The sequence below is a fragment of the Thalassophryne amazonica genome, chromosome 7, assembly GCF_902500255.1.
Source record: "Thalassophryne amazonica chromosome 7, fThaAma1.1, whole genome shotgun sequence".
NCBI classification, from domain to species: Eukaryota; Metazoa; Chordata; class Actinopteri; order Batrachoidiformes; family Batrachoididae; genus Thalassophryne; species Thalassophryne amazonica.
In genome coordinates, this window is record NC_047109.1 from 18,455,938 (window position 1) to 18,480,711 (window position 24,774).

At 41.8% G+C, this 24,774-nt stretch overlaps 1 protein-coding gene across 2 annotated transcripts in view; it reads right to left on the reverse strand.

Moving 5' to 3' along the window:
• Positions 1-2,379: 2,379 nt before the first annotated feature.
• The window catches only part of si:ch73-215d9.1 (dyslexia-associated protein KIAA0319), a 53,079-nt gene continuing 30,684 nt past the window's right edge, over positions 2,380-24,774 (reverse strand). For both annotated transcript variants that reach the window (XM_034173928.1, XM_034173927.1), the window contains 6 exons: positions 19,651-19,810; positions 9,354-9,490; positions 8,999-9,121; positions 5,871-5,961; positions 5,543-5,634; positions 2,380-2,659 (listed from right to left, as the gene is read on the reverse strand). In XM_034173928.1, the coding sequence (XP_034029819.1) occupies positions 2,505-2,659; positions 5,543-5,634; positions 5,871-5,961; positions 8,999-9,121; positions 9,354-9,490; positions 19,651-19,810 (758 nt within the window). In that variant the 3' untranslated portion in view covers positions 2,380-2,504. The remainder of the gene's footprint in view (positions 2,660-5,542; positions 5,635-5,870; positions 5,962-8,998; positions 9,122-9,353; positions 9,491-19,650; positions 19,811-24,774) is intronic.

Sequence of the window (24,774 nt, forward strand, 5' to 3'; positions counted from 1 at the left end):
AAGTACAGATTTGTGGAATTGGAAAATTCTGTTGTCTAGTTGCTTGTATTAACAGATGAGAGGAAATATTTGTATATTTCCACATGACTAAAATAAATTTAATGTTTTAAAGTTCCATCACTGCCTAAATGTTGGAGGTTGTTTTGTCACACCCATATATTTTGAGATCTGAGTTTTCTAAGTGAAGGTTCTGAGAGCATTTGACACAATTCACTGAGTTGTTATGAGTGGGCGGAGCTAGATGCTCAGTGACATCATCAAGTCTTTATGGTTGCGTCTTTGTGCGTTATCACACACAAACAAACACATTTAACATCACAACTGTCAGCCCAGAAAAATGTCTTTTTCACTCCAGAAGCAAATCAAAAACAGAACACAACATAATCACACAATCCGGTGTTACAAACTGATCACTTGTACAGAACAACCACGTTGAGTTTATTTGGTCATATACTACCGCAGCAGCCGTTGTGCTACTAGCGTGCTACAGTAGTTTACAATCACTTTTTATTAGAATAAACCATAATTTTGCACATAAAAACATAAATAGTCTAAACTGTTTAAAGTGTTTAGACGTAGCAGAATAATTGTGATTACTGTGATAATGTAGCTAAAGCACAATCTTCTGTTTTTCTGTAATATATTTGTTTTGATTGACTTGATGTCCTGTAACTGATTTTAAAAACAGAATTATCATGATTTAAAATATTTTTGTAGTTTTTCATAAAGAAATGACGAGCAGGTGGATCTGTGTAGTTCCAGTCCATGTCCACAAGTCTGTAAATGGGTACCAGCCTTGGCTGGTAAAGCAACCTGTGATGGACTGGGGTTGCCTACAGAGGTAGCCGTAGGCTCTCATCAGCTTCAGGCTCCAGACTCTGCTGATCAGGGCCAAAATGTCCCCGTAGTGTTGAATCAACAACAGCAGAAACTTGGCCAAAAGTTTAAATCAGCAACGGTACAAACTAGGCCAAAACATCCCAGCGGTGTTAAATCAACAACGGTACAAACCAGGCCATAACGTCCCCGCGGTGTTAAATCAACAACGGTACAAACTAGGCCAAAACGTCCCCGCGGTGTCAAATCAACAACGGTACAAACTAGGCCAAAACGTCCCCGCGGTGTCAAATCAACAACGGTACAAACTAGGCCAAAACGTCCCCGCGGTGTTAAATCAACAACGGTACAAATCAGGCCAAAACGTCCCCGCGGTGTTAAATCAACAACGGTACAAATCAGGCCAAAACGTCCCCGCGGTGTTAAATCAACAACGGTACAAACTAGGCCAAAACGTCCCCGCGGTGTTAAATCAGCAACGGTACAAATTTGGCCAAAACGTCCCCGCGGTATTAAATAAACAATGGTACAAACTAGGCCAAAATGTCCCCATGGCGGTAAATCAACGACGGTCCGAAATCAGTCAAAATGTCCTACTATGTGTCAAATCAATGACGGTCCAAGCTTGACCATAATGTGTCTGTAGTATTTCCGTGTTAAAATGAACAATAAGAAGTTCTGAAGTTAGATTCCAGCAGTGCTCACTTCCTGTCTGTGTGGAGTTTTTTCTTCCTGTGTTGCTGGGTTTCTCCCACTGTCATATTAGGTAAAAACGCTGCAGCAGACTACAGCGCCTCCGAGTGGTCAGGCTGTCTTAATCTAATTAGGACCCATTAAACACAGAGGGCTGATTTTGTTGAACGGGGCAGGAGTGGGGGACAAGCGGTTAAGAGAGCGTGTTTTCTGTGTGGAAGGTTCCTGGTTCAAACCCCACCTATACACATTCTCCATATAATGTGAAGTTGCGTCATCAAGGGCATCCGGTGTAAAACTTGTGCTAAATCAACATGCAGGTCCTCCTTTGCTGAGCTGTGGCGTCCCTGAGTGAAGACAAGGTGGAAGGTGAAGGGACTTACTTTTTACTGATTTTGTTGTAAAGTAAAAATAAAAAAACCCTCATTGTTACCTCTGAGTTTATGATGAAAACATTCACACAGTTGTTAATTTTATGTTAGTTTTTGTGTAACGTAGCTCATAATAAATAGAACAAAAAGGATACAGTGAAATGTAATGAGGTGACACTGTCGGAGTGAAGACGTCGCTGTTTGTTCGTCACAGCAGATTGTAATTTACAGCACAACTGCTTTAAATTATTGTGTTAATGGAAAAACAAGCTCATCTTTGTGGTCATAATCATAGATGTTAACAGAATTGTAAGAAATGTGTCATTAAACAGTTTTCTAATTATTTCCGTCTGGTGTTCCTATTTTAGACGTCGCAGGCAAGAAAACAAACTCACGATTGAAGCTGTTTGCAATAAAACATTCAAACTGTTCCAGAATGTTCTTCAATCCAATCAGTATTGTACCATGACAAACCTGCCAGCTGCAAATGTGCACAATTCCATTTCCTTCCAAAGGTCATGACCCCTGAAGCAGTTCGCTGACCTCTCTGCACCTAAAAAGTTCAAACTTTAGTCCATCAGAAGGATCCGGTGTTCCACCCTGTCAGCTCAACACATTCCCGTTGGAGGCCTGAGGGCCGAGCCGGTTCCTGCTGCGCACCGATCGGTCCCGGCTGAATAGTGTGTCCTGGTCGCTGTCCAACTCCGACTCTGACATCATCAGGCTGGAGTTGTGTTCCGTGCTGCGATGTTTGATACCTGCAAGAAGGAAAGATCTTTGAGGTCTGCCGTCCTGCAGGTCTCACTTGGTTCCTGTTACGATTTTATTAAGCGTGACTTAACTATGTTTCTGTGAAGGCTCTCAGTTGTCCAGGTGGTTTCCATAGTAGAGAAGCTTGAATCTTCGACTGGACTGGGTTGCTTGACGCGAGGACGTTTCGCTTCAAATCGCAGAAGCTTCCTCAGCTAAAATTCTTGCTCTGGTAGTCTACCAGAAATGTCCTCACATCAAGGAACCCAGTCCAGTCAAAGATTCAAGCTTCTCTACCGTGACTTAACTAGTCGGGGAAAAGTTCCAGTCCAGCTTGAACTAGATCAACAGAACAAACTGAAGTTTCAGTACTGCTGGAACGTGTAACTCAGCATCTGGATTGGAGGACTGGTCATTCCACCACCAAGACTACAAATACTCAACTGGGCCAACATGGCACCACCAGGTGTTATACATGTAGGCAGACTGTAGGGGGCAGGAGGAAGCACAGACCTCAATGAGTTCCTGCCAACAAAGCAGGAAAAAAGTAGACTGAACTCATCACAGAGTGTGAAGAAACAGGATGGAGAGTGAAGTCCTGAAGCAGAGAATTTGGATCCAGAGGATCTACCAACTGAAGCCGACTTCAAGTATTTGAACCCTGTAAAGGAGATAAACGCAGAAGATGACATCTCGAAATCAGACCTCAGAGCAACAGTCTGGTTGTCCAGAAGCAAGATGAAGTTTGGAAGCTGGTGGAGAAACCAGAAGTGTCGCCAGTCACGCAGCTGGAGAGGGAGGGGCCAAAGCACAGAGATCTAGCTGCAAAGGCGGAGAAGAAGAAGGTTCCTGAGTTGTTCTGCCATCAAATAATGGTGTTGAGATGAGCAAGTCAGGAAGCAGTAACGAGTGGACGTAGCTTTACCCTGCGAGTTCGGGTCGAAGCGGACAGCGTTATCACACCTGCAGTTTCTTTATTTTGTTCCATTGTGGCTCATTCGCTGTGGGTGGGTTTGCTTTTGTGCGGTAAAAGTTCGAAGTGGTACCAAGACGTGAATAAAGCTACACATGACAAAACTCTTCACTCATCTGCCAGAAGAACAGTTTATGTTCTGGGGTAAAGGTCATAGTGGAAGTGGGATGGTCCTGCTCCGTGGAGGCGCTCAGGATCTGTGGAACGTGAGCAAAATAATAAATGGATCACGATGAGGACAAAATGCTGAACCTGTCCAACAGATGTTTGTGTGATCTGATCCTTTCTGTGAGGACAGCTGTCCATTGTCTCTGTTTGAGGAGGCTGACACACAACATGAGTGTGTTCACTGAATTTTTGGAGCACCCCACCTCTTTAGTCTCCGTAGAAACAAAGACTTCAATTTAATTCATTTATATAGCACCAAATCACAAAGTTGCCTCAAGGTGCTTCACTCAAGTAAGGTCTAACCTTACTTACCAACCCCTAGAGCAGTGGTGGGCACAGTTCCGCTAATCCGCTAACCGTCAATTATTGAAGCTAACATTTTTGTTAGCAGATTAGCTTTTCAGATAACTCTGAAAACCATTAGCTTCCAATAAATTTAGTTCCGATAACTTTTTTTTTTTTTTTTTACAGTTTTGTTGGTATGAGATCAAATAAGCAGGTTGTGCTTTTTGTAGACATTACGAGTTTCATCAGCACGCCTAGTGAGATACTATCAAATTCTGTAAATCGAGGTAATATCTCAGTAATACCACCCACCTCAATAGCAGGGTGTAGTGGTTAAGGTGTTAGGCTTGATAACGAGAGGATCCTTGGTTCAAATCCCAGCCTGACTGGAAAATCACTAAGGGCCCTTGGCCAAGGACCTTAATCCCCTAGTTGCTCCCGGTGTGTAGTGAGCGCCTTGTGTGGCAGCACCCTGACATTGGGGTGAATGTGAGGCAGTATTGTAAAGCGTGTTGAGCATCTGATGCAGGTGGAAAAGCGCTACATAAATGTAGTCCATTTACCATTTAGTGGCTGGGTTAAGGCATGCTACAATATGTTTAACCTAATGTCGTCTATTTTCTTCTCGAAGTAATCTATGAAATCTTATGCTGTATAAGGAGAGCGACTTTCAGGTGGTTGTCCATGAATTAGTGTTGCCACGTGTCAAAGAAGAACTTTGAGTTATGCTTGTTTTTGCTGATCAAATCAGAGTAATAGATCCGCTTTGTAGCCAGTAATGCGTGCTTATATTCTAAGATAGCATCGCACCACACAAGAATACTTCTAATTTTGAACTACGCCATTTCCGTTCTAGACCTCTAGCCTTTATGCTTGAGGTCACGCAAGTAATCACTGAACCAAGGTGACTGTGTTTTTGGGGGGCGTGGTTTTAATAAAGGTGGCGCAATCATGTCGAGTGAGGTTTTGAGCACCGAGTTTAAACTGTCCACAAGACTGTCTACTGATTGGGCATTTTCCAAACGTGAAGTTAAGACATCAGGCAGTCTAGCTTTGAGTTCAGTCGCAGTTGAGGAGTTGATGCGTTGCCACAGTGATAAGGTTGTTGTTCCACTAAACATGGCAATGAAACTGTAAACCTAATAAGTGAGTGATCAGAGACCACTGAAGCAAGAGTCATGATGTCAATATTCATGACAGTAATACCATGTGCGAGAACCAAATCCAGGGTTGAACCCTGAATGCATTGCTGAAATCCTAATGCATCCACAATTTGTAATAAATGATTTGCAGAGGGGACCAGAAGACTCATTTGTATGAATCTCCTTCAAGAATCCAAGCAGGACTCTTAATGATGACCAGAACCACATTAACTAGGAAACCTAAGGATGTCTTTACAGGTCGAATATGGGGACATATCGCTGCCTCTACGTTCTGATTGGTCCAGTGAGAACTGAGGACTTACTGAATTTGGGTCGGAGTTCCACCCTCTCCTGATCGTCCACGTTGTCCAAGATTGTATACTTGGTTTTCTTCTTCACTCGGGTGTGTCTCCTCCTGAACAACAATCACAGACTGTGTTTAAATGCAAAATCAGGAAAGAGATGGGCCCATTGGGGGAGGGGGGTGTCGGAGCAAGTGCAGACCTTGAACTTTACTTTGAGGGTCATTTAATCCAAATTGTGTGTACATGGTGCAGGACAGTGAAGGTACTGTCACAAACAGTTCCTCATGTTTAAGGAGGAATGTTTGTTTGAGGGCGTACCGGAACCCGTGAGTTTGGGTTCTCTCACCTCTTGCAGCAGCAGATGAAGGTCCAGCTGATGGACAGGATGACGATCATGACAACGAAGCTGGTCAGGATTACATAGAGCGCCTGCCACTCTAGTTTATAAAAGAAAAAAATTCTGTTAAATCAAAGCTGCAGAACCAAAATGCCTGATGTGATGTTGCTCTAGAGAAGAGGGGGGGGAAAAAACGTGGCGTGGTCTTCTGTTTTGCTTCAAACGGGCTTCTCCTCATGTTTTAAATGTTTTATACGGTGCTACTTTCTGCACAATGGAATCTAAGGTTGTTTGTTTTTTGTATAACCCCAATTCCAGTGACGTTGGGATGTTGTGTAAAATGTAAATAAAAACAATACAATGATTTGCAAATCCTCTTCAACCTATATTCAGTTGAATACACCATAAAGACAAGATATTTAATGTTCAGACTGATAGACTTTATTGTTTTTGTGCAAATATTTGCTCATTTTGAAATGGATGCCTGCAACACATTTCAAAAACGCTGGGACAGTAGTATGTTTACCACTGTGTTACATCACCTTTCCTTCTAACAACACTCGGTAAACTTTTGGGAACTGAGGACACTAATTGCTGAAACTTTGTAGGTGGAATTCTTTCCCATTTTTGCTTGATGTACGACTTCAGTTGTTCCAACAGTCCGGGGTCTCTGTTGTTGTATTTTGTGCTTCATAATACGCCACACATTTTCAATGGGCAACAGGTCTTGACTGCAGGCAGCCCAGTCTAGTACCTGCACTCTTTTTCTACGAAGCCACACTGTTGTAACACGTGCAGAATGTGGCTTGGCATTGTCTTGCTGAAATAAGCAGGGACGTCCCTGAAAAAGACGTTGCTTGGATGTTAGCATCTGTTGCTTTGTAGGTGGTGAACGCTCAAAGAACACCCAACTGGAAACAGGTGAGGTGTCATGATTGGGTATAAAAGGAGCATCCCCAAAAGGCTCAGCTGTTCACGTGCAAAAGATGGAGCGAGGATCACCACTTTGTGAACGACTGCATGAAAAAATAGTCCAACACAAGAACAATGTTTCTCAACGTTCATTTGCAGGGAATTTAGGGATTCCATCATCTACAGTCCATAATATAATCAGAAGATTCAGAGAATCTGGAGAACTTTCAACATGTAAGCAGCAAGGCTGAAAACCAACACTGAATGCCCGTGACCTTCAATCTCTCAGATGGCACTGCATTAAAACCAACATCATTGTGTAAAGGATCTTACTGTGTGGGCTCAGGAACACTTCAGAAAACTATTGTCAGTTAACACAGTTCGCCGCTACATCTACAAGTGCAAGTTAAAACTCCTGCAAAGCGAAAGCCATACATCAACAATATCCAGAAACGCCGCCACCTTCTCTGGGCCCGAGCTCATCTGAAATGGACATGCAAAGTGGAAAAGTGTGCTGTGGTCTGTTGAGTTCACATTTCAAATTGTTTTTGGAAATCATGGCCATCGTGTCCTCTAGACGAAAGAGGAAAAAGAGCATCCAGATTGTAACCAGCGCAAAGTTCAAAAGCCAGCATCTGTGATGGTATGGGGGTGTGTTAGTGCCCATGGCATGGGCAACTTACACGTCTGTGATGGCACCATCAATGCTGAAAGGTACATCCAGGTTTTGGAGCAACACATGCTGCCATCCAAGCAACGTCTTTTTCAGGGACGTTCCTGCTTACTTCAGCAAGACAATGCCAAGCCACATTCTGCAGGTGTTACAACAGCGTGGCTTCATAGTAAAAGAGTGTGGGTACTAGACTGGCCTGCCTGCAGTCCAGACCTGTCGCCCATTGAAAATGTGTGGCGCATTATGAAGCGCAAAATATGACAATGGAGACCCCGGACTATTGAACAACTGAAGTCGTACATCAAGCAAGGATGAGAAAGAATTCCACCTACAAAGCTTCAACAATTAGTGTTCTCAGTTCCCAAACGCTTATTGAGTGTTGTTATAAGGAAAGGTGATGTAACACAGTGGTAAACATACCACTGTCCCAGCTTTTTTGAAAGGCATCCATTTCAAAATGAGCAAATATTTGCACAAAAACAATAAAGTTTATCAGTTTGAACATTAAATATCTTGTCTTTGTGGTGTATTCAGTTGAATATAGGTTGAACATGATTTGCAAATCATATTCTGTTTTATTTACATTTTACACAATGTCCCAACTTCATTGGAATTGGGGTTGTATTACTATTATTTTAAGCCTGATACAAGAAGTGTGTGTGTGTGTGTGTGTGTGTGTGTGTGTGTGTGTGTGTGTGTGTGTGTGTGTGTGTGTGTGTGTGTGTGTGTGTGTGTGTGTGTGTGTGTGTGTGTTTCTACCTTTGGCAGTAATCTGCTGACTTTGGAAATATACAAACGGACAGTTTTACATTTGCACCAAAACAAGTTCCTCTGAGGAGAAAACCTATAAAATGGAATTCTGGCCCCAACAGGAAACCACAGGGGTCTCAGGGTGCATTATTCTGCCAGCCCCATCACTGGCATCTGTAGAGCTTTATGATGTCACAAGACAGGTTCATAGAAGAAGAAATCATTCAGGCACTCTAATCACCACCCAAAGCCTTGATTTAATTTGTGCCTCTCTCTTTTAACTCCCTCATTTGAGGCTTTCTTTACACACATTAACGGTTAACTGTAAGTTGTGCTTGTCAGGAGAAATTCTGTCTTTCTGGCAAACTTTTGCATCACAAAACTCAAGAATTGTAAAAATTTGAAAACTGAAATATTTATACATTAATAATTAATACTGGGAGGTCAGAGCTCTGGCTCCCTCTCCCCCAAAAAAGCACATGCATTTCTGACATTTATAAATGCCTTTTTTGCTGAATTTGGGGTTTCACAATTAGGAAGCATACAGAAGCCCAGAAATGCTCACATCGCCCACTAGATCACGACAAATGCTGCCCAAATGTGCCACAAAGGTCTTGATTTGGTCTTCATTTAAGAAGTTAATGTTTTATGAAAATGAGATGGGCTGACAGACAAAAATCAACTTACAATTGTGCCTGTTGCCCTTATGGGGAACTAGTAATAATTTTCAAAGTAAAATTTGCTCGTTTTTATGGATTTTTTTTTTTTTTTCATAAAGTCTCTCTGCAGTGTTAATAATTACCACAGTTGCTCTCTCCATCACCAAGGAAACGACGAATCAGGTTATCCATCCAGAAGGTGTCGCAGACGCACTCTTTAGTGATTGGGTCACACTGACCATGCCCAGAACAGCGCAGCAAACACGCTGAAGGAAAACAACAAAATAAACTCTAAATGACAAAAAGATTTAATCAGAAATCAAACAGGATGCTGAATGTTTCCTGCATAAGCAAATGAATAAAATGAAGAATTACAAAATGCTTGTTCAGTTAAGAATAACCAATAATGTATTAATGAGTTGTTGGGGGGCCCAGGGGGCCCCTCATGTAGATCAGGTTTCTTCTCTGGATTATGGTTGATCTGTGTGTCCAACTCACAGACGGTATCGATCCTCAGGACTCTGAAAAGCAGGAAGTCGCTCTTGTCTCTGAGGAGCTGTTTCCTCAGCAGGCCGACCACCCTGGAGCCCGGTACCGGCCCCCTGGGGCCCCGCACCGAGAGCCGCAACACCGTGCTGCACACACAAAACACAGGATGCCACAGTTTCTAAATACACACATTGATTTTGTTAGAACATGCAAATATCCCTTGCGTAGCCAGGTCTACTAAATATAAGCAATGTTTAACTTAATTTAGAAGTTTATTCAAAAGTAGCTGAACACTTGATTTAATCTTCAAAACATTTCTGAACTCAACAAAGTGAACTCAAAAAAATTTATTCCAAACATCAGTAACTCTATTCAATTTCAATTTATTTTCATTTATATAGTGCCAAATCACAACAAAGTTGCCTCAAGGCGCTTCACACAAGTAAGGTCTAACCTTACTAACCCCCAGAGCAAGAACACAGGTGACAGTGGTAAGGAAAAACTCCCTCTGCCAGTATGCTAGCCATATGAAAGGGAAAATAAGTGTGTCTTAGGTCTGGAGTTGAAAGTCTCTACAGAATCTGTTTTATTGACACAGGGAGATCATTCCACTAGGGCTGCAACAAATGATTATTTGGATCATCGATGAATCTGATGGGGTTTCGACATGATTAATCGGATTAGCGGGGAATTTTTAAAAAATGTGCCAGGGAAACAATTTTTCTCTCCTTCCATCACTTTATTTAATAACAGAACATTATTTGAAAACTTAAAATACTTGAAAATCAACAAATCATCAAATGTCCCTTGGCTGTTGAAATATAAAATAATAAAGAATAAAACAGTTTATAATAAAAAACAAAAATAATTATTTCAAATGACATTGCTTTATCAAAGTGCTGAGTTCCCATAAAACAACATTGAAACATATAAATGTTATAAAATATATGGTGAAAAAAGAGGTATTTTTGTTGCTGCAAATGAGCAATTGGCATAACCAGTTAACCATAAAACCTAAATCAAAAACTGTAGCCTGACTCATTATATGTATAACATTCTCTGTATAACTTGTAAACTATGTGGTCATTTCACAATGACACGTGACTCATGTCTCTTTCTCTAAAATTGTATTGTAGCATTATTAGTTATTATTACTATTATTATTGTTGCTATTATTATTAATATATAAATAAAAATAAATTAAAAATATTATAATTTGTAATACATTTGACTCTTTTACGACAACAAACGCTGAGCCATTAATTATTATATAATCAATCAATCAATTCAATCAATTTTATTTATATAGCGCCAAATCACAACAAACAGTTGCCCCAAGGCGCTTTATATTGTAAGGCAAAAGCCATACAATAATTACGTAAAAACCCCAATGGTCAAAATGACCCCCTGTGAGCAAGCACTTGGCGACAGTGGGAAGGAAAAACTCCCTTTTAACAGGAAGAAACCTCCAGCAGAACCAGGCTCAGGGAGGGGCAGTCTTCTGCTGGGACTGGTTGGGGCTGAGGGAGAGAACCAGGAAAAAGACATGCTGTGGAGGGGAGCAGAGATCAATCACTAATGATTAAATGCAGAGTGGTGCATACAGAGCAAAACGAGAAAGAAACACTAGTAGTGTCTCCCTGATCCGAATTGGGAGCTGGTTCCAGAGGAGAGGAGCCTGAAAGCTGAAGGCTCTGCCTCCCATTCTACTCTTACAAACCCTAGGAACTACAAGTAAGCCTGCAGTCTGAGAGCGAAGCGCTCTATTGGGGTGATATGGTACTATGAGGTCCCTAAGATAAGATGGGACCTGATTATTCAAAACCTTATAAGTAAGAAGAAGAATTTTAAATTCTATTCTAGAATTAACAGGAAGCCAATGAAGAGAGGCCAATATGGGTGAAATATGCTCTCTCCTTCTAGTCCCAGTCAGTACTCTAGCTGCAGCATTTTGAATTAACTGAAGGCTTTTCAGGGAACTTTTAGGACAACCTGATAATAATGAATTACAATAGTCCAGCCTAGAGGAAATAAATGCATGAATTAGTTTTTCAGCATCACTCTGATGCTGAAAAACTGACAACAAATGCACAATAGGGTGGTTCTAAAAAATAAAAGTTGGAAATTACTCTCACCCCTTCATTTTATGATGCTTTGGGAAAAAAGAAAGTCTGCCAAATATTTTTGTCATACATTAATATTTAGAGGTAGCACATCATAGCTGAAGGTTGTAAATATATCAGTTATTGCTGCCCGAGTGCCCGTGCAATAGGTTATCCTTTATCCAGTATCTAATCACATCACTTATAAAGAGGATAGAAGTTAACCACCTGAGTGTAACTAAAGTATAATTTTATATTCAATTTAAAACTATACCTGGGTTTAAATATTTCTCACAAACAACATACTTTCAAAAATGTTATTTTAGGCTACAAGCTGAAAATTTTGCTTCAATTCACAGCTTCTTTTCTTTCAGATCTTTGGTGATGGTGAATCTAACATGAGATAAATGTAAAAAGAGATACTTGCTGACTTAACATGCTTAACCATTAACTGGAAACTTCAGTAAAACATGTCAGCTACTAGAAGTAGAACATTTGTATACCTTATTGGTTCCACTGACTGAAATAAAGGGAAACAAATTGCCCTCAAATGGGCAAATACTCAAGGTATTTTTCTTCAAACACACTGATTTGAAGAAAACTGTCCATGATGCTGCTGTGACCTCTATAGACGTGGCAATTCCTTTTTGGGAGAGAGCTAGAATCCCACTGAGGGCAAAGCAGCATCTGATCACAAAGAAAAGGTGTTCGGAAAATGGAAAACATTGAAAAAGACCAAGAATCGCAATACAGACAAGCAGAAGAAAGATGAAACAGTGTTTTGTGAATCTTTGGAGGACTTGTTTGACATGGCACATCAGGATGTCCTAACAATGACAAAGTTTGAAGATGACAGACAGTTCCTACTTGCTCAGCGAGAGAAAGGTAGAGGATGCATGACAGGCATAGATAAAATACAAACTGCCAAAGAACAAAGAGCAGAAAAAAGGAAAGCTGCAGAAGCAAAATACAAAGAGAAACTGGAGGAGCCTGGACCATCTAATGTCTCACTACCTGACACTGTCTCCAGCCAGAGTGAAGAGAACACAGAAAGTCCAGATGAATAATTTGTTATGCCAGTGCCACAAAAAGCCAGTAAAATTAAAGCTGTTGTAACACCAGGACTTGCAGCAGCATTGGATAGGACCAAAACAACAGACAGAAGTGCCACCTATATTCTGACTGAAACGGCAGCAAGTCTTGGTCATGATGCCTCTACTGGTGGTTGGCTCTCACTGCGGTATTGTATCACTTCCTGTTCCGGAGCACAGCGGTGTTTTTCTGTATCTGTTAGCTGTTTAATCTGCGCAGTTAGATTGATCTAGTTATCTAGATTACGATTTGTTTCCCAGTGTAATCTTTACGTGCCTTAACTAAAGCACTCCTTCTGCTGAATCACCTCTAAATTATTTACACATTATTCACTTTGTGTGTTTTTAGGAATCCGCTAGCTTAGCGTAGCTACTAGCTCTTAGCCGATTTAGCATGGCGGCTTCCTGTCTCTCCCGCACTTTCCTGCTCTGGGTGTGAAATGTTTAGTTATTCCTCGGCCTCCTTTAGCAGTAACGGTACTTGTAATAAGTGTAGCTTATTCATAGCTTTGGAGGCCAGGCTGGGCGAATTGGAGACTCGGCTCCGCACCGTGGAAAATTCTACAGCTAGCCAGGCCCCTGTAGTCGGTGCGGACCAAGGTAGCTTAGCCGCCGTTAGTTACCCCCTGGCAGATCCCGAGCAGCCGGGAAAGCAGGCCGACTGGGTGACTGTGAGGAGGAAGCGTAGTTCTAAACAGAAGCCCCGTGTACACCGCCAACCCGTTCACATTTCTAACCGTTTTTCCCCACTCGACGACACACCTGCCGAGGATCAAACTCTGGTTATTGGCGACTCTGTTTTGAGAAATGTGAAGTTAGTGACACCAGCAACCATAGTCAATTGTCTTCCGGGGGCCAGAGCAGGCGACATTGAAGGAAATTTGAAACTGCTGGCTAAGGCTAAGCGTAAATTTGGTAAGATTGTAATTCACGTCGGCAGTAATGACACCTGGTTACGCCAATCGGAGGTCACTAAAATTAACATTAAATCGGTGTGTAACTTTGCAAAAACAATGTCGGACTCTGTAGTTTTCTCTGGGCCCCTCCCCAATCGGACCGGGAGTGTCTGAGTGGTGTCCAAAAAATGAGGTAGGCTTCATAGATAATTGGCAAAGCTTCTGGGGAAAACCTGGTCTTGTTAGGAGAGACGGCATCCATCCCACTTTGGATGGAGCAGCTCTCATTTCTAGAAATCTGGCCAATTTTCTTAAATCCTCCAAACCGTGACTATCCAGGGTTGGGACCAGGAAGCAGAGTTGTAGTCTTACACACCTCTCTGCAGCTTCTCTCCCTCTGCCATCCCCTCATTACCCCATCCCCGTAGAGACGGTGTCTGCTCCCAGACTACCAATAACCAGCAAAAATCTATTTAAGCATAAAAATTCAAAAAGAAAAAATAATATAGCACCTTCAACTCCACCACAGACTAAAACAGTTAAATGTGGTCTATTAAACATTAGGTCTCTCTCTTCTAAGTCCCTGTTGGTAAATGATATAATAATTGATCAACATATTGATTTATTCTTCCTTACAGAAACCTGGTTACAGCAGGATGAATATGTTAGTTTAAATGAGTCAACACCCCCGAGTCACACTAACTGTCAGAATGCTCGTAGCACGGGCCGGGGCGGAGGATTAGCAGCAATCTTCCATTCCAGCTTATTAATTAATCAAAAACCCAGACAGAGCTTTAATTCATTTGAAAGCTTGACTCTTAGTCTTGTCCATCCAAATTGGAAGTCCCAAAAAACAGTTTTATTTGTTATTATCTATCGTCCACCTGGTCGTTACTGTGAGTTTCTCTGTGAATTTTCAGACCTTTTGTCTGACTTAGTGCTTAGCTCAGATAATTATAGTGGGCGATTTTAACATCCACACAGATGCTGAGAATGACAGCCTCAACACTGCATTTAATCTATTATTAGACTCTATTGGCTTTGCTCAAAAAGTAAATGAGTCCACCCACCACTTTAATCATATCTTAGATCTTGTTCTGACCTATGGTATGGAAATAGAAGACTTAACAGTATTCCCTGAAAACTCCCTTCTGTCTGATCATTTCTTAATAACATTTACATTTACTCTGATGGACTACCCAGCAGTGGGGAATAAGTTTCATTACACTAGAAGTCTTTCAGAAAGCGCTGTAACTAGGTTTAAGGATATGATTCCTTCTTTATGTTCTCTAATGCCATATACCAACACAGTGCAGAGTAGCTACCTAAACTCTGTAAGTGAGATAGAGTATCTCGTCAATAGTTTTACATCCTCATTGAAGACAACTTTGGATGCTGTAGCTCCTCTGAAAAAGAGAGCTTTAAATCAGAAGTGCCTGACTCCGTGGTATAACTCACAAACTCGTAGCTTAAAGCAGATAACCCGTAAGTTGGAGAGGAAATGGCGTCTCACTAATTTAGAAGATCTTCACTTAGCCTGGAAAAAGAGTCTGTTGCTCTATAAAAAAGCCCTCCGTAAAGCTAGGACATCTTTCTACTCATCACTAATTGAAGAAAATAAGAACAACCCCAGGTTTCTTTTCAGCACTGTAGCCAGGCTGACAAAGAGTCAGAGCTCTATTGAGCTGAGTATTCCATTAACTTTAACTAGTAATGACTTCATGACTTTCTTTGCTAACAAAATTTTAACTATTAGAGAAAAAATTACTCATAACCATCCCAAAGACGTATCGTTATCTTTGGCTGCTTTCAGTGATGCCGGTATTTGGTTAGACTCTTTCTCTCCGATTGTTCTGTCTGAGTTATTCTCATTAGTTACTTCATCCAAACCATCAACATGTTTATTAGACCCCATTCCTACCAGGCTGCTCAAGGAAGCCCTACCATTATTTAATGCTTCGATCTTAAATATGATCAATCTATCTTTGTTAGTTGGCTATGTACCACAGGCTTTTAAGGTGGCGGTAATTAAACCATTACTTAAAAAGCCATCACTTGACCCAGCTATCTTAGCTAATTATAGGCCAATCTCCAACCTTCCTTTTCTCTCAAAAATTCTTGAAAGGGTAGTTGTAAAACAGCTAACTGATCATCTGCAGAGGAATGGTCTATTTGAAGAGTTTCAGTCAGGTTTTAGAATTCATCATAGTACAGAAACAGCATTAGTGAAGGTTACAAATGATCTTCTTATGGCCTCGGACAGTGGACTCATCTCTGTGCTTGTTCTGATTAGACCTCAGTGCTGCTTTTGATACTGCTGACCATAAAATTTTATTACAGAGATTAGAGCATGCCATAGGTATTAAAGGCACTGCGCTGCGGTGGTTTGAATCATATTTGTCTAATAGATTACAATTTGTTCATGTAAATGGGGAATCTTCTTCACAGACTAAAGTTAATTATGGAGTTCCACAAGGTTCTGTGCTAGGACCAATTTTATTCACTTTATACATGCTTCCCTTAGGTAGTATTATTAGACGGTATTGCTTAAATTTTCATTGTTACGCAGATGATACCCAGCTTTATCTATCCATGAAGCCAGAGGACACACACCAATTAGCTAAACTGCAGGATTGTCTTACAGACATAAAGACATGGATGACCTCTAATTTCCTGCTTTTAAACTCAGATAAAACTGAAGTTATTGTACTTGGCCCCACAAATCTTAGAAACATGGTGTCTAACCAGATCCTTACTCTGGATGGCATTACCCTGACCTCTAGTAATACTGTGAGAAATCTTGGAGTCATTTTTGATCAGGATATGTCATTCAAAGCGCATATTAAACAAATATGTAGGACTGCTTTTTTGCATTTACGCAATATCTCTAAAATCAGAAAGGTCTTGTCTCAGAGTGATGCTGAAAAACTAATTCATGCATTTATTTCCTCTAGGCTGGACTATTGTAATTCATTATTATCAGGTTGTCCTAAAAGTTCCCTAAAAAGCCTTCAGTTAATTCAAAATGCTGCAGCTAGAGTACTGACGGGGACTAGAAGGAGAGAGCATATCTCACCTATATTGGCCTCTCTTCATTGGCTTCCTGTTAATTCTAGAATAGAATTTAAAATTCTTCTTCTTACTTATAAGGTTTTGAATAATCAGGTCCCATCTTATCTTAGGGACCTCGTAGTACCATATCACCCTAATAGAGCGCTTCGCTCTCAGACTGCAGGCTTACTTGTAGTTCCTAGGGTTTGTAAGAGTAGAATGGGAGGCAGAGCCTTCAGCTTTCAGGCTCCTCTCCTGTGGAACCAGCTCCCAATTCAGATCAGGGAGAGAGACACCCTCTCTACTTTTAAGATTAGGCTTAAAACTTTCCTTTTTGCTAAAGCTTATAGTTAGGGCTGGATCAGGTGACCCTGAACCATCCCTTAGTTATGCTGCTATAGACGTAGACTGCTGGGGGGTTCCCATGATGCACTGTTTCTTTCTCTTTTTGCTCTGTATGCACCACTCTGCATTTAATCATTAGTGATCGATCTCTGCTCCCCTCCACAGCATGTCTTTTTCCTGGTTCTCTCCCTCAGCCCCAACCAGTCCCAGCAGAAGACTGCCCCTCCCTGAGCCTGGTTCTGCTGGAGGTTTCTTCCTGTTAAAAGGGAGTTTTTCCTTCCCACTGTAGCCAAGTGCTTGCTCACAGGGGGTCGTTTTGACCGTTGGGGTTTTACATAATTATTGTATGGCCTTGCCTTACAATATAAAGCGCCTTGGGGCAACTGTTTGTTGTGATTTGGCGCTATATAAAAAAATTGATTGATTGATTGATTGATGATGCAAGCAACTTAAATATCATTATCATGTAAAGGATGTTCTCTTATGTTACACAGCTATATAATTGGTTCTTGTGCTGATTCATACATTTTTGAATATTAAGTACTGCAAGGCATAAAGAATATTATTGTTTGGAGCTAGATCAAAATATATGTGGAAATATATAAAGCATAGACTTATTTAAATTTATCAATAATGAAACAGTATTTCATCAATAAAATGAAAATGCAATGTTTGATTGTTACAAAATCTTCGCTACCCCAGTATGTAGGTATTGTAGGAGCATGATACATGTACGAGAAGAACTGCATCTCACAATTCATGTTTTAGTGTTAACTATTTTATGGGATATGAAAAGATTTGAAAATGGAAATATCTGGAAATGACCATACTATATGACAAAGTTATTGCAAGCAAAATCTTTAAGGGCTGTGTGCTACCAGTAAAAATTAATAGAGTTTTATGAAATTGTACATGATGTGTTTTTATGTTAGGTACAACAAATTTAGAGGGTGAGACTTGAAGTTTTTTGAAAAAAATTTTTTGACCATTTTTATGGACCACCCTAATGCACAAACATGCTGAAATGCCAGCAGCTTAATGCTAACTTTAACATTGAAAACGCCATAGACATGCTAACATGTTAGCATCGGTGTTAGCATAAAATACGTCTATCAACTGTTTCAGAAGACCATAACAGGTCAGTTTAACATAAAGGTAAATATTCCGCACAGACATATGCTCTTTGGGGTTTTAGTGGGGAAAAATTAAGATAAAGCAAAATAAAACAAATGAAAGCAACGAAGCAGCAGCTCGAAGCACTCCTTCATTGGTTCAAGATTCAAAGCAAAGCTCGGTTGATTATATGGAAGAAACGAAACATTTGCGGTAAAACAAAGTTATTTAGCAACTAATCGATGACTAAATTAGTTGACAACTATTTTAATAATCGATTTTAATCTATTAACTCGATTAGTTGTTTCAGCTCTACATTCCACAAAACAGGGGCATGATAAGAGAAAGCTCTATAACCCGTAGACATCTTATTCACCCTAGGGACACAAAGTAGTCCTGCACCCTGAGAATGCAAAACCCAGGGCGGTATGTAGGGTTTAAGTTGGCCAGCTAAGTAGGGAGGTGCCAGTCTGTGAACAATTTTATAGGCTAGTAGCAGAACCTTAAAATCTGATCTCACAGGGACAGAAGCCAGTGAAGAGACGCCAAAATGGGTGTAATGTCGACAAACTTTCTGCTTCGTGTCAAAAGTCTGGTGGCAGCATTTTGAATCAATTGGAGACCCCTAATGCTGGACTGTGGTAAACCAGAAAATATAACATGCAGTAGTACAATCTAGAAAAGACAAACGCATGAATCAGGGTCTCAGCATCAGCCATAGACAGGATGGGACAAATCTTCACTATATTTTGCAGGTGGAAGAAAGCAGTCCTAATATCTCTAATGTGGAGGTCAAAGGACAACGTAGGTTCAAAAATTACCCCAAGGATCCTCACTTTGTCAGTGTGATGTATGACACACAAGCCTAAGCTAAATGTTAGCTGGTCAAATTGATGCTGGTGTCTCACTGGACCAAGAACCATCATTTCAGTCTTGTCAGAGTTTAAAAGTAGGAAATTGCAGACATCCAGCTTTTCACTGATGCAACTCTGGGATTAAACGCTGCTGCTGCTTCTTATAAACTAATTAACAATAACGTTCGAGTCAGTGTTTGTTTGGTTTTTTTGGTTGATCCCGTTCTCCAAATCCAGTGGTCAATTGCCCTAAAAGGGTTTGTACTGGCAAAGGTCAAGGTCACTGGGTCAGAGGTCAGATTTCCACCAGGCAATGAACTGTGGAACCAGGACTTTCTGTCTTAAACGAGGTGGAAACCTGCTCAATGACAATCTGCTGTGCCCTCAGTGCCCTCAGGGTCACAGTCACCATCACCGCGGTTATATACAAATTTTATTAAAAAGAAAAAACTGGGATTGTAAAAATACTCATCTTGTCTGTGGAAATGACATTATAAACACTGACAATGTACAATGTGTTTAAGAACACTCTAATTTCGTTTTCCAAAGTCTTGTGGTCAAAAAAGAGGCCTGAAAATATTAAAAGTTTTAAAACTCGCAGGAGAAAAATCAGAATAGGAAATTTGCCAAAATGCTGTTTACTGAATAATTTGGGGAGTTTGTGACTCATTTCTGATCTGATTTGTGTTTGTTCTTGAGATTAACATTGTTTTCTTCACCAGACTTTGAGGAATGTGAGTGAAAGTAGAATATCTATTGATGAGGGTAACAACAACATTTGAGGATTTTTAATTAAATGTATAAACCTTAGCCCTGCCCACCCCACCTATAAAAGCTGGAGCCACCCATGATACCTGAGGTGAGAGCGTCCCTGCAGCGCTCGGACCTGGATGTCGTTATCCAGGACGTGGAGGACAGCAGCCAACTGTCGCACCACCATGTCCCTTTGAGCCACGCTGACCTGAGACACCAAGACCAGCATCTCCAGCTCCACCTCCTCCCCACTGCTGGGTTCTACAGAGACACGGCAGCACACAGTTCAGCCACCACAGAGTGCAGAATGAAACTCAAGCCCTGATCCTGAAGAGAGACTCAAAAAGTACATGAATTATAGAAATGTTTAAAAACAATGTTCCTCAATGAAAGACGGAAAGAGTTTGCATATTTCTCCCTCTACAGTAGATATAATTTAACAATTCAAGTAATCTGAAGGAATTTCAGTGTATAAAGGGCACGAGTTCAAATCTAAGTTGAATGTCCATGTTCTCTGATCCCTCAGATGGCACTGTATCAAGAACAGTCATTCATCAATAGCTGATGTAACCACATGGGCCAGGGATTACTTTGAGTGACATCTGCAAATTCCACTTAAAACTTTACTGCGCAAAAAAGAAGCCTTTTATTAACCTTGTCCAGAAGTGCCAACAACATCTCTAGGCTCAGACGTATCTGGGTACGTGGGCCATCACAAAGTGGAAATGTATTGTGGTCAGACTCAGTATTCCAAATCTTTTTGTCAGAAATAGACACTGTGTGGTCTGAACCAAAGATGAAACAGGCCGCCCAGACTGTTGTCAGCAATAAGTCCTAAAGCCAGGGTCTGGGGTCGTGTCAGTGTCCTTGTCAAAGGCCATTTACACTCTATGATGCAGCATTAATGCAGAAAAGTACACAGATTTTAGAGCCACACATGCTGCCATCAAGCTAACGTCTTTTCCAGCAAAAAACACAGATTCCACAACAAGACAATGCAAACCACATCTACCACATTACAAAGACATGGCTGCAGAAGAGAATAGGTAAAGGACTGGCCTGCCTGCAGTCCTGTCCTGTCCCCAAAAAAGAGAGCGTGGAGAATTTCGAAAAGAAAAATGCAACAATGAGGACCTCGTACTGTTGGACACCTTAAAGGCCACACATAACACGAAGTTGGGCGAATCAGGCTGAAACAGGCCAAATGGGTGAAACCTGAAAAATTCCAGCTGCAGTCGGGATGGACAGAAGGTCTGACAGCCATGTACGGATGTCGTATGATCCTGCAGTGACAGCTTTGTGCACGATTGTGTGCACGCACACGAACACAGTGGGACCATGGTGAGAGGTGTGATACCACATCGTGCTCTCACAGCAACAGAAGCAATTAAATGTACAAATGTTCATAAATTGAAGAAAATGTGTAAGGACAAAATAATTAGAGACTATAGAACATTATAAGAACAGTGAATGTAGTTTAAATGTAAGAAAATCATGATGTCGTGGTAATGATGTTTAATTGATGCTTGATGCCTTGATGTTGGGATGGTGTCTGCTTTGGAATTGAGGAAACAAATGGATTTCTTTTTGTCTGTTAAATGATTTAATTACTGTCATAAAGAGCAGAGAATACAAGAATTATCATCCTTCTGTTCCTTTTTGTTCATGAAGCATGCCCATGGAAGTAAACAGGGAATTAATGAAATTATATGAATGATATGAAATAAAGACATCCCTCTCTGTGTTGCGCACACAGTGACTGGAGGTCAGGCCACCAAAGTTCACGGCTGCTGGGGGCCACCTGCCTCCGATTTTTCATGATTGCCATTCCAATCCTCCTTCGGGCACCATTTGGCCTCATTCGTGTTACGTGTGAAGAGGCATTAATGCTGCATTTACACATAATGACGACAAGTCACGAATGCCACAAAGTACACATTCTTGGCTGCTGATTATGAATGTGATGATTTGAGGCAGAGGCGTCAGGTGTCCTCAGGAACTGCTGCAACCTGTTACCACACGTTACGATTAATGACACGTGTTGCTGGAGAATTATCAGGAACCATTACGCACGGTCAAGAATAATGTTCCGTGTTGTTGCGCGCTATTGCGCGTAACAGCGCATCATTAAGTTCTGTCACATTGTGAACGAGGTGAATTGTCCCCACACACACCCATATTCATCCAGCCGAATTCAGATGGCTCAGTTTTTCAGAAGAACTTTGTGACTGCATGCGTAGTTGGGCTCTGCGCCATGGAGTGGCGCAGAGAGGAGGAGGAGGAGACGGACAGAGCCAGATGTGTGGCTTCATGCGGCTCTCGTCTCACGCATTTTCCCAAACATCAAGCACATGCAGCAGGTGGAACACCTGAAGAGCACTGAAATGAGACTTTTAGCTGACTTGGTGTCAGCAATCAAACTGAATGCGGTGCAGCAGGGTTTAATTGTGTGCGTGCTTCTTCCTCCGCCGGACTGGAGGAGGTGCAGAGATGTCAGCTGCATGTGAGTCTCCTCTCGCTCCTCTGGTTCCTCTGGCTCAGATTCTTTCTCCCATTCATCGGTTACCACAGCAGGTGGAACACCTGCAGGAGCATCCTGAGGAGCTTCAGCAGGAACTGTGGAACGACACTTGGCTGACTTCGTATCACTGTTCCTCTTCGGCATACTGCATCAAACTGAATGCTGTGGAGCCGAGTTTAATTGTGCACACGCGACAGAAAACTGATTCGTCGTGGCGCGCAGTGAAATGTGACGCCACGTTACAAGTCATGTCAAACCTTGACAGTTTCCCTGTCACTTCATAATAACGCGTGACAGTCTGGGCTCCAAGAACCATCACAGGAACCACTACAAACGTTGTCACATTCTATTAAGGATCACCACTCATCAAGACGGATCAATACGCTCAGTTGCGACCTCCACGACGTGAGACGAAATGAGGGTGGTGTGTGACATTCGTGGAAGATTTTTTGACAGGCAAAAACATGCTCCACGAATATCAAGAATATCATGCACCAACACGCACTATTAAGAAACCTATTCAGATGTGATAAGTCACGTTAAGAATGTCAGGAATGTGTCACGAATGACAGAAAATGACATTCGTAACGCGTCTTGCTTATGTGTAAACACACCTTAAGACATGTTTGAAAGAAGAATGGGACACATCTTGGTGTCCTCAACCAGGCATGGACAGGCCCTCTGGTGTAATGTATGGTGGGCCAACACGCAGCATGGCTGTGATAATATAAGCGAAAAGGTATATTATAAATCATTTTGATCGACCACAACCGCCCATTGGTTGATTTCCTTGAAGGACATTGGCCTAATCCAGTGAAATCTCAGCCCTCCTCGGCCCAACCCTCCACTCCACTCCCACAATAAAAGGCCAGTCTGTAATGTACAGTTTCTTTGTTATTACAGGGGTCGGGGGGGGGGGGGGGGTCAGAAAACCAGTCAGTTTCTGATGTGTCCACCATTTGCCTCACACAGTGTGACACATCTTTGCATAGAGTTGACCAGCAGCCAGATGCCATCGAATGTGAGCATTTTCCCACTCAAGTCGGTTACGACGATGAATTGCAGTCAGGTCGAGACCCAGATGAGGATGACGAGCTGCAGATGAGCTTTCCTGAGTCGGTTTCTGACAGTCTGTGCAGAAATTCTTTGGTTCTGCAAATCAGTTGTTGCAGCAGCTGTCCAGGTGGCTGGTCTCAGACAATCTTGTTGGTGAACATGCTGGATGTGGAGGTCCTGGGCTGGTGTGGTTACACGTAGTCTGCGGTTGTCAGGCTGTTTGGATGTATTGCCAAATTCTCTGAAACACCTTTCAAAATGGCTTATGGTCGAGAAATGAACATTCAATTCCCGGGCAACAGCTCTGATGGACATTCCTGCAGTCAACATGCCAACTGCACGCTCCCACAAAATTTGTGACATCTGTGGCATTGTGTTGTGTGTTAAAACTGCACATTTCAGAGTGGCCTTTTATTGTGGCCAGCCTAAGGCACACCTGTGCAATAGTCATGATGTCTGATCAATATTTGAGAGAAATAGGTTTTTTGTGCATAAAGAAAATGTTTTCAATCTTTGAATTCAGCTCATGAAAAATGGGAACAAAAACAAAAGTATTGCTTTTACACTCAACAAAAATATAAACGCAACACTTTTGGTTTTGCTCCCATTTTGTATGAGATGAACTCAAAGATCTAAAACTTTTTCCACATACACAATATCACCATTTCCCTCAAATATTGTTCACAAACCAGTCTAAATCTGTGATAGTGAGCACTTCTCGTTTGCTGAGATAATCCATCGCACCTCACAGGTGTGCCATATCAAGATGCTGATTAGACACCATGATTAGTGCACAGGTGTGCCTTAGACTGCCCACAATAAAAGGCCACTCTGAAAGGTGCAGTTTTGTTTTATTGGGGGGGGATACCAGTCAGTATCTGGTGTGACCACCATTTGCCTCATGCAGTGCAACACATCTCCTTCGCATAGAGTTGATCAGGTTGTCAATTGTGGCCTGTGGAATGTTGGTCCACTCCTCTTCAATGGCTGTGCGAAGTTGCTGGATATTGGCAGGAACTGGTACACGCTGTCGTATACGCCAGTCCAGAGCATCCCAAACATGCTCATGGGTGACATGTCCGGTGAGTATGCTGGCCATGCAAGAACTGGGACATTTTCAGCTTCCAAGAATTGTGTACAGATCCTTGCAACATGGGGCCGTGCATTATCCTGCTGCAACATGAGGTGATGTTCTTGGATGTATGGCACAACAATGGGCCTCAGGATCTCATCACGGTATCTCTGTGCATTCAAAATACCATCAATAAAATGCACCTGTGTTCTTTGTCCATAACAGATGCCTGCCCATACCATAACCCCACCGCCACCATGGGCCACTCGATCCACAACATTGACATCAGAAGACCGCTCACCCACACGACGCCACACACGCTGTCTGCCATCTGCCCTGGACAGTGTGAACCGGGATTCATCCGTGAAGAGAACACCTCTCCAACGTGCCAAACGCCAGCGAATGTGAGCATTTGCCCACTCAAGTCGGTTACGACGACGAACTGGAGTCAGGTCGAGACCCCGATGAGGACGACGAGCATGCAGATGAGCTTCCCTGAGACGGTTTCTGACAGTTTGTGCAGAAATTCTTTGGTTATGCAAACCGATTGTTTCAGCAGCTGTCCGAGTGGCTGGT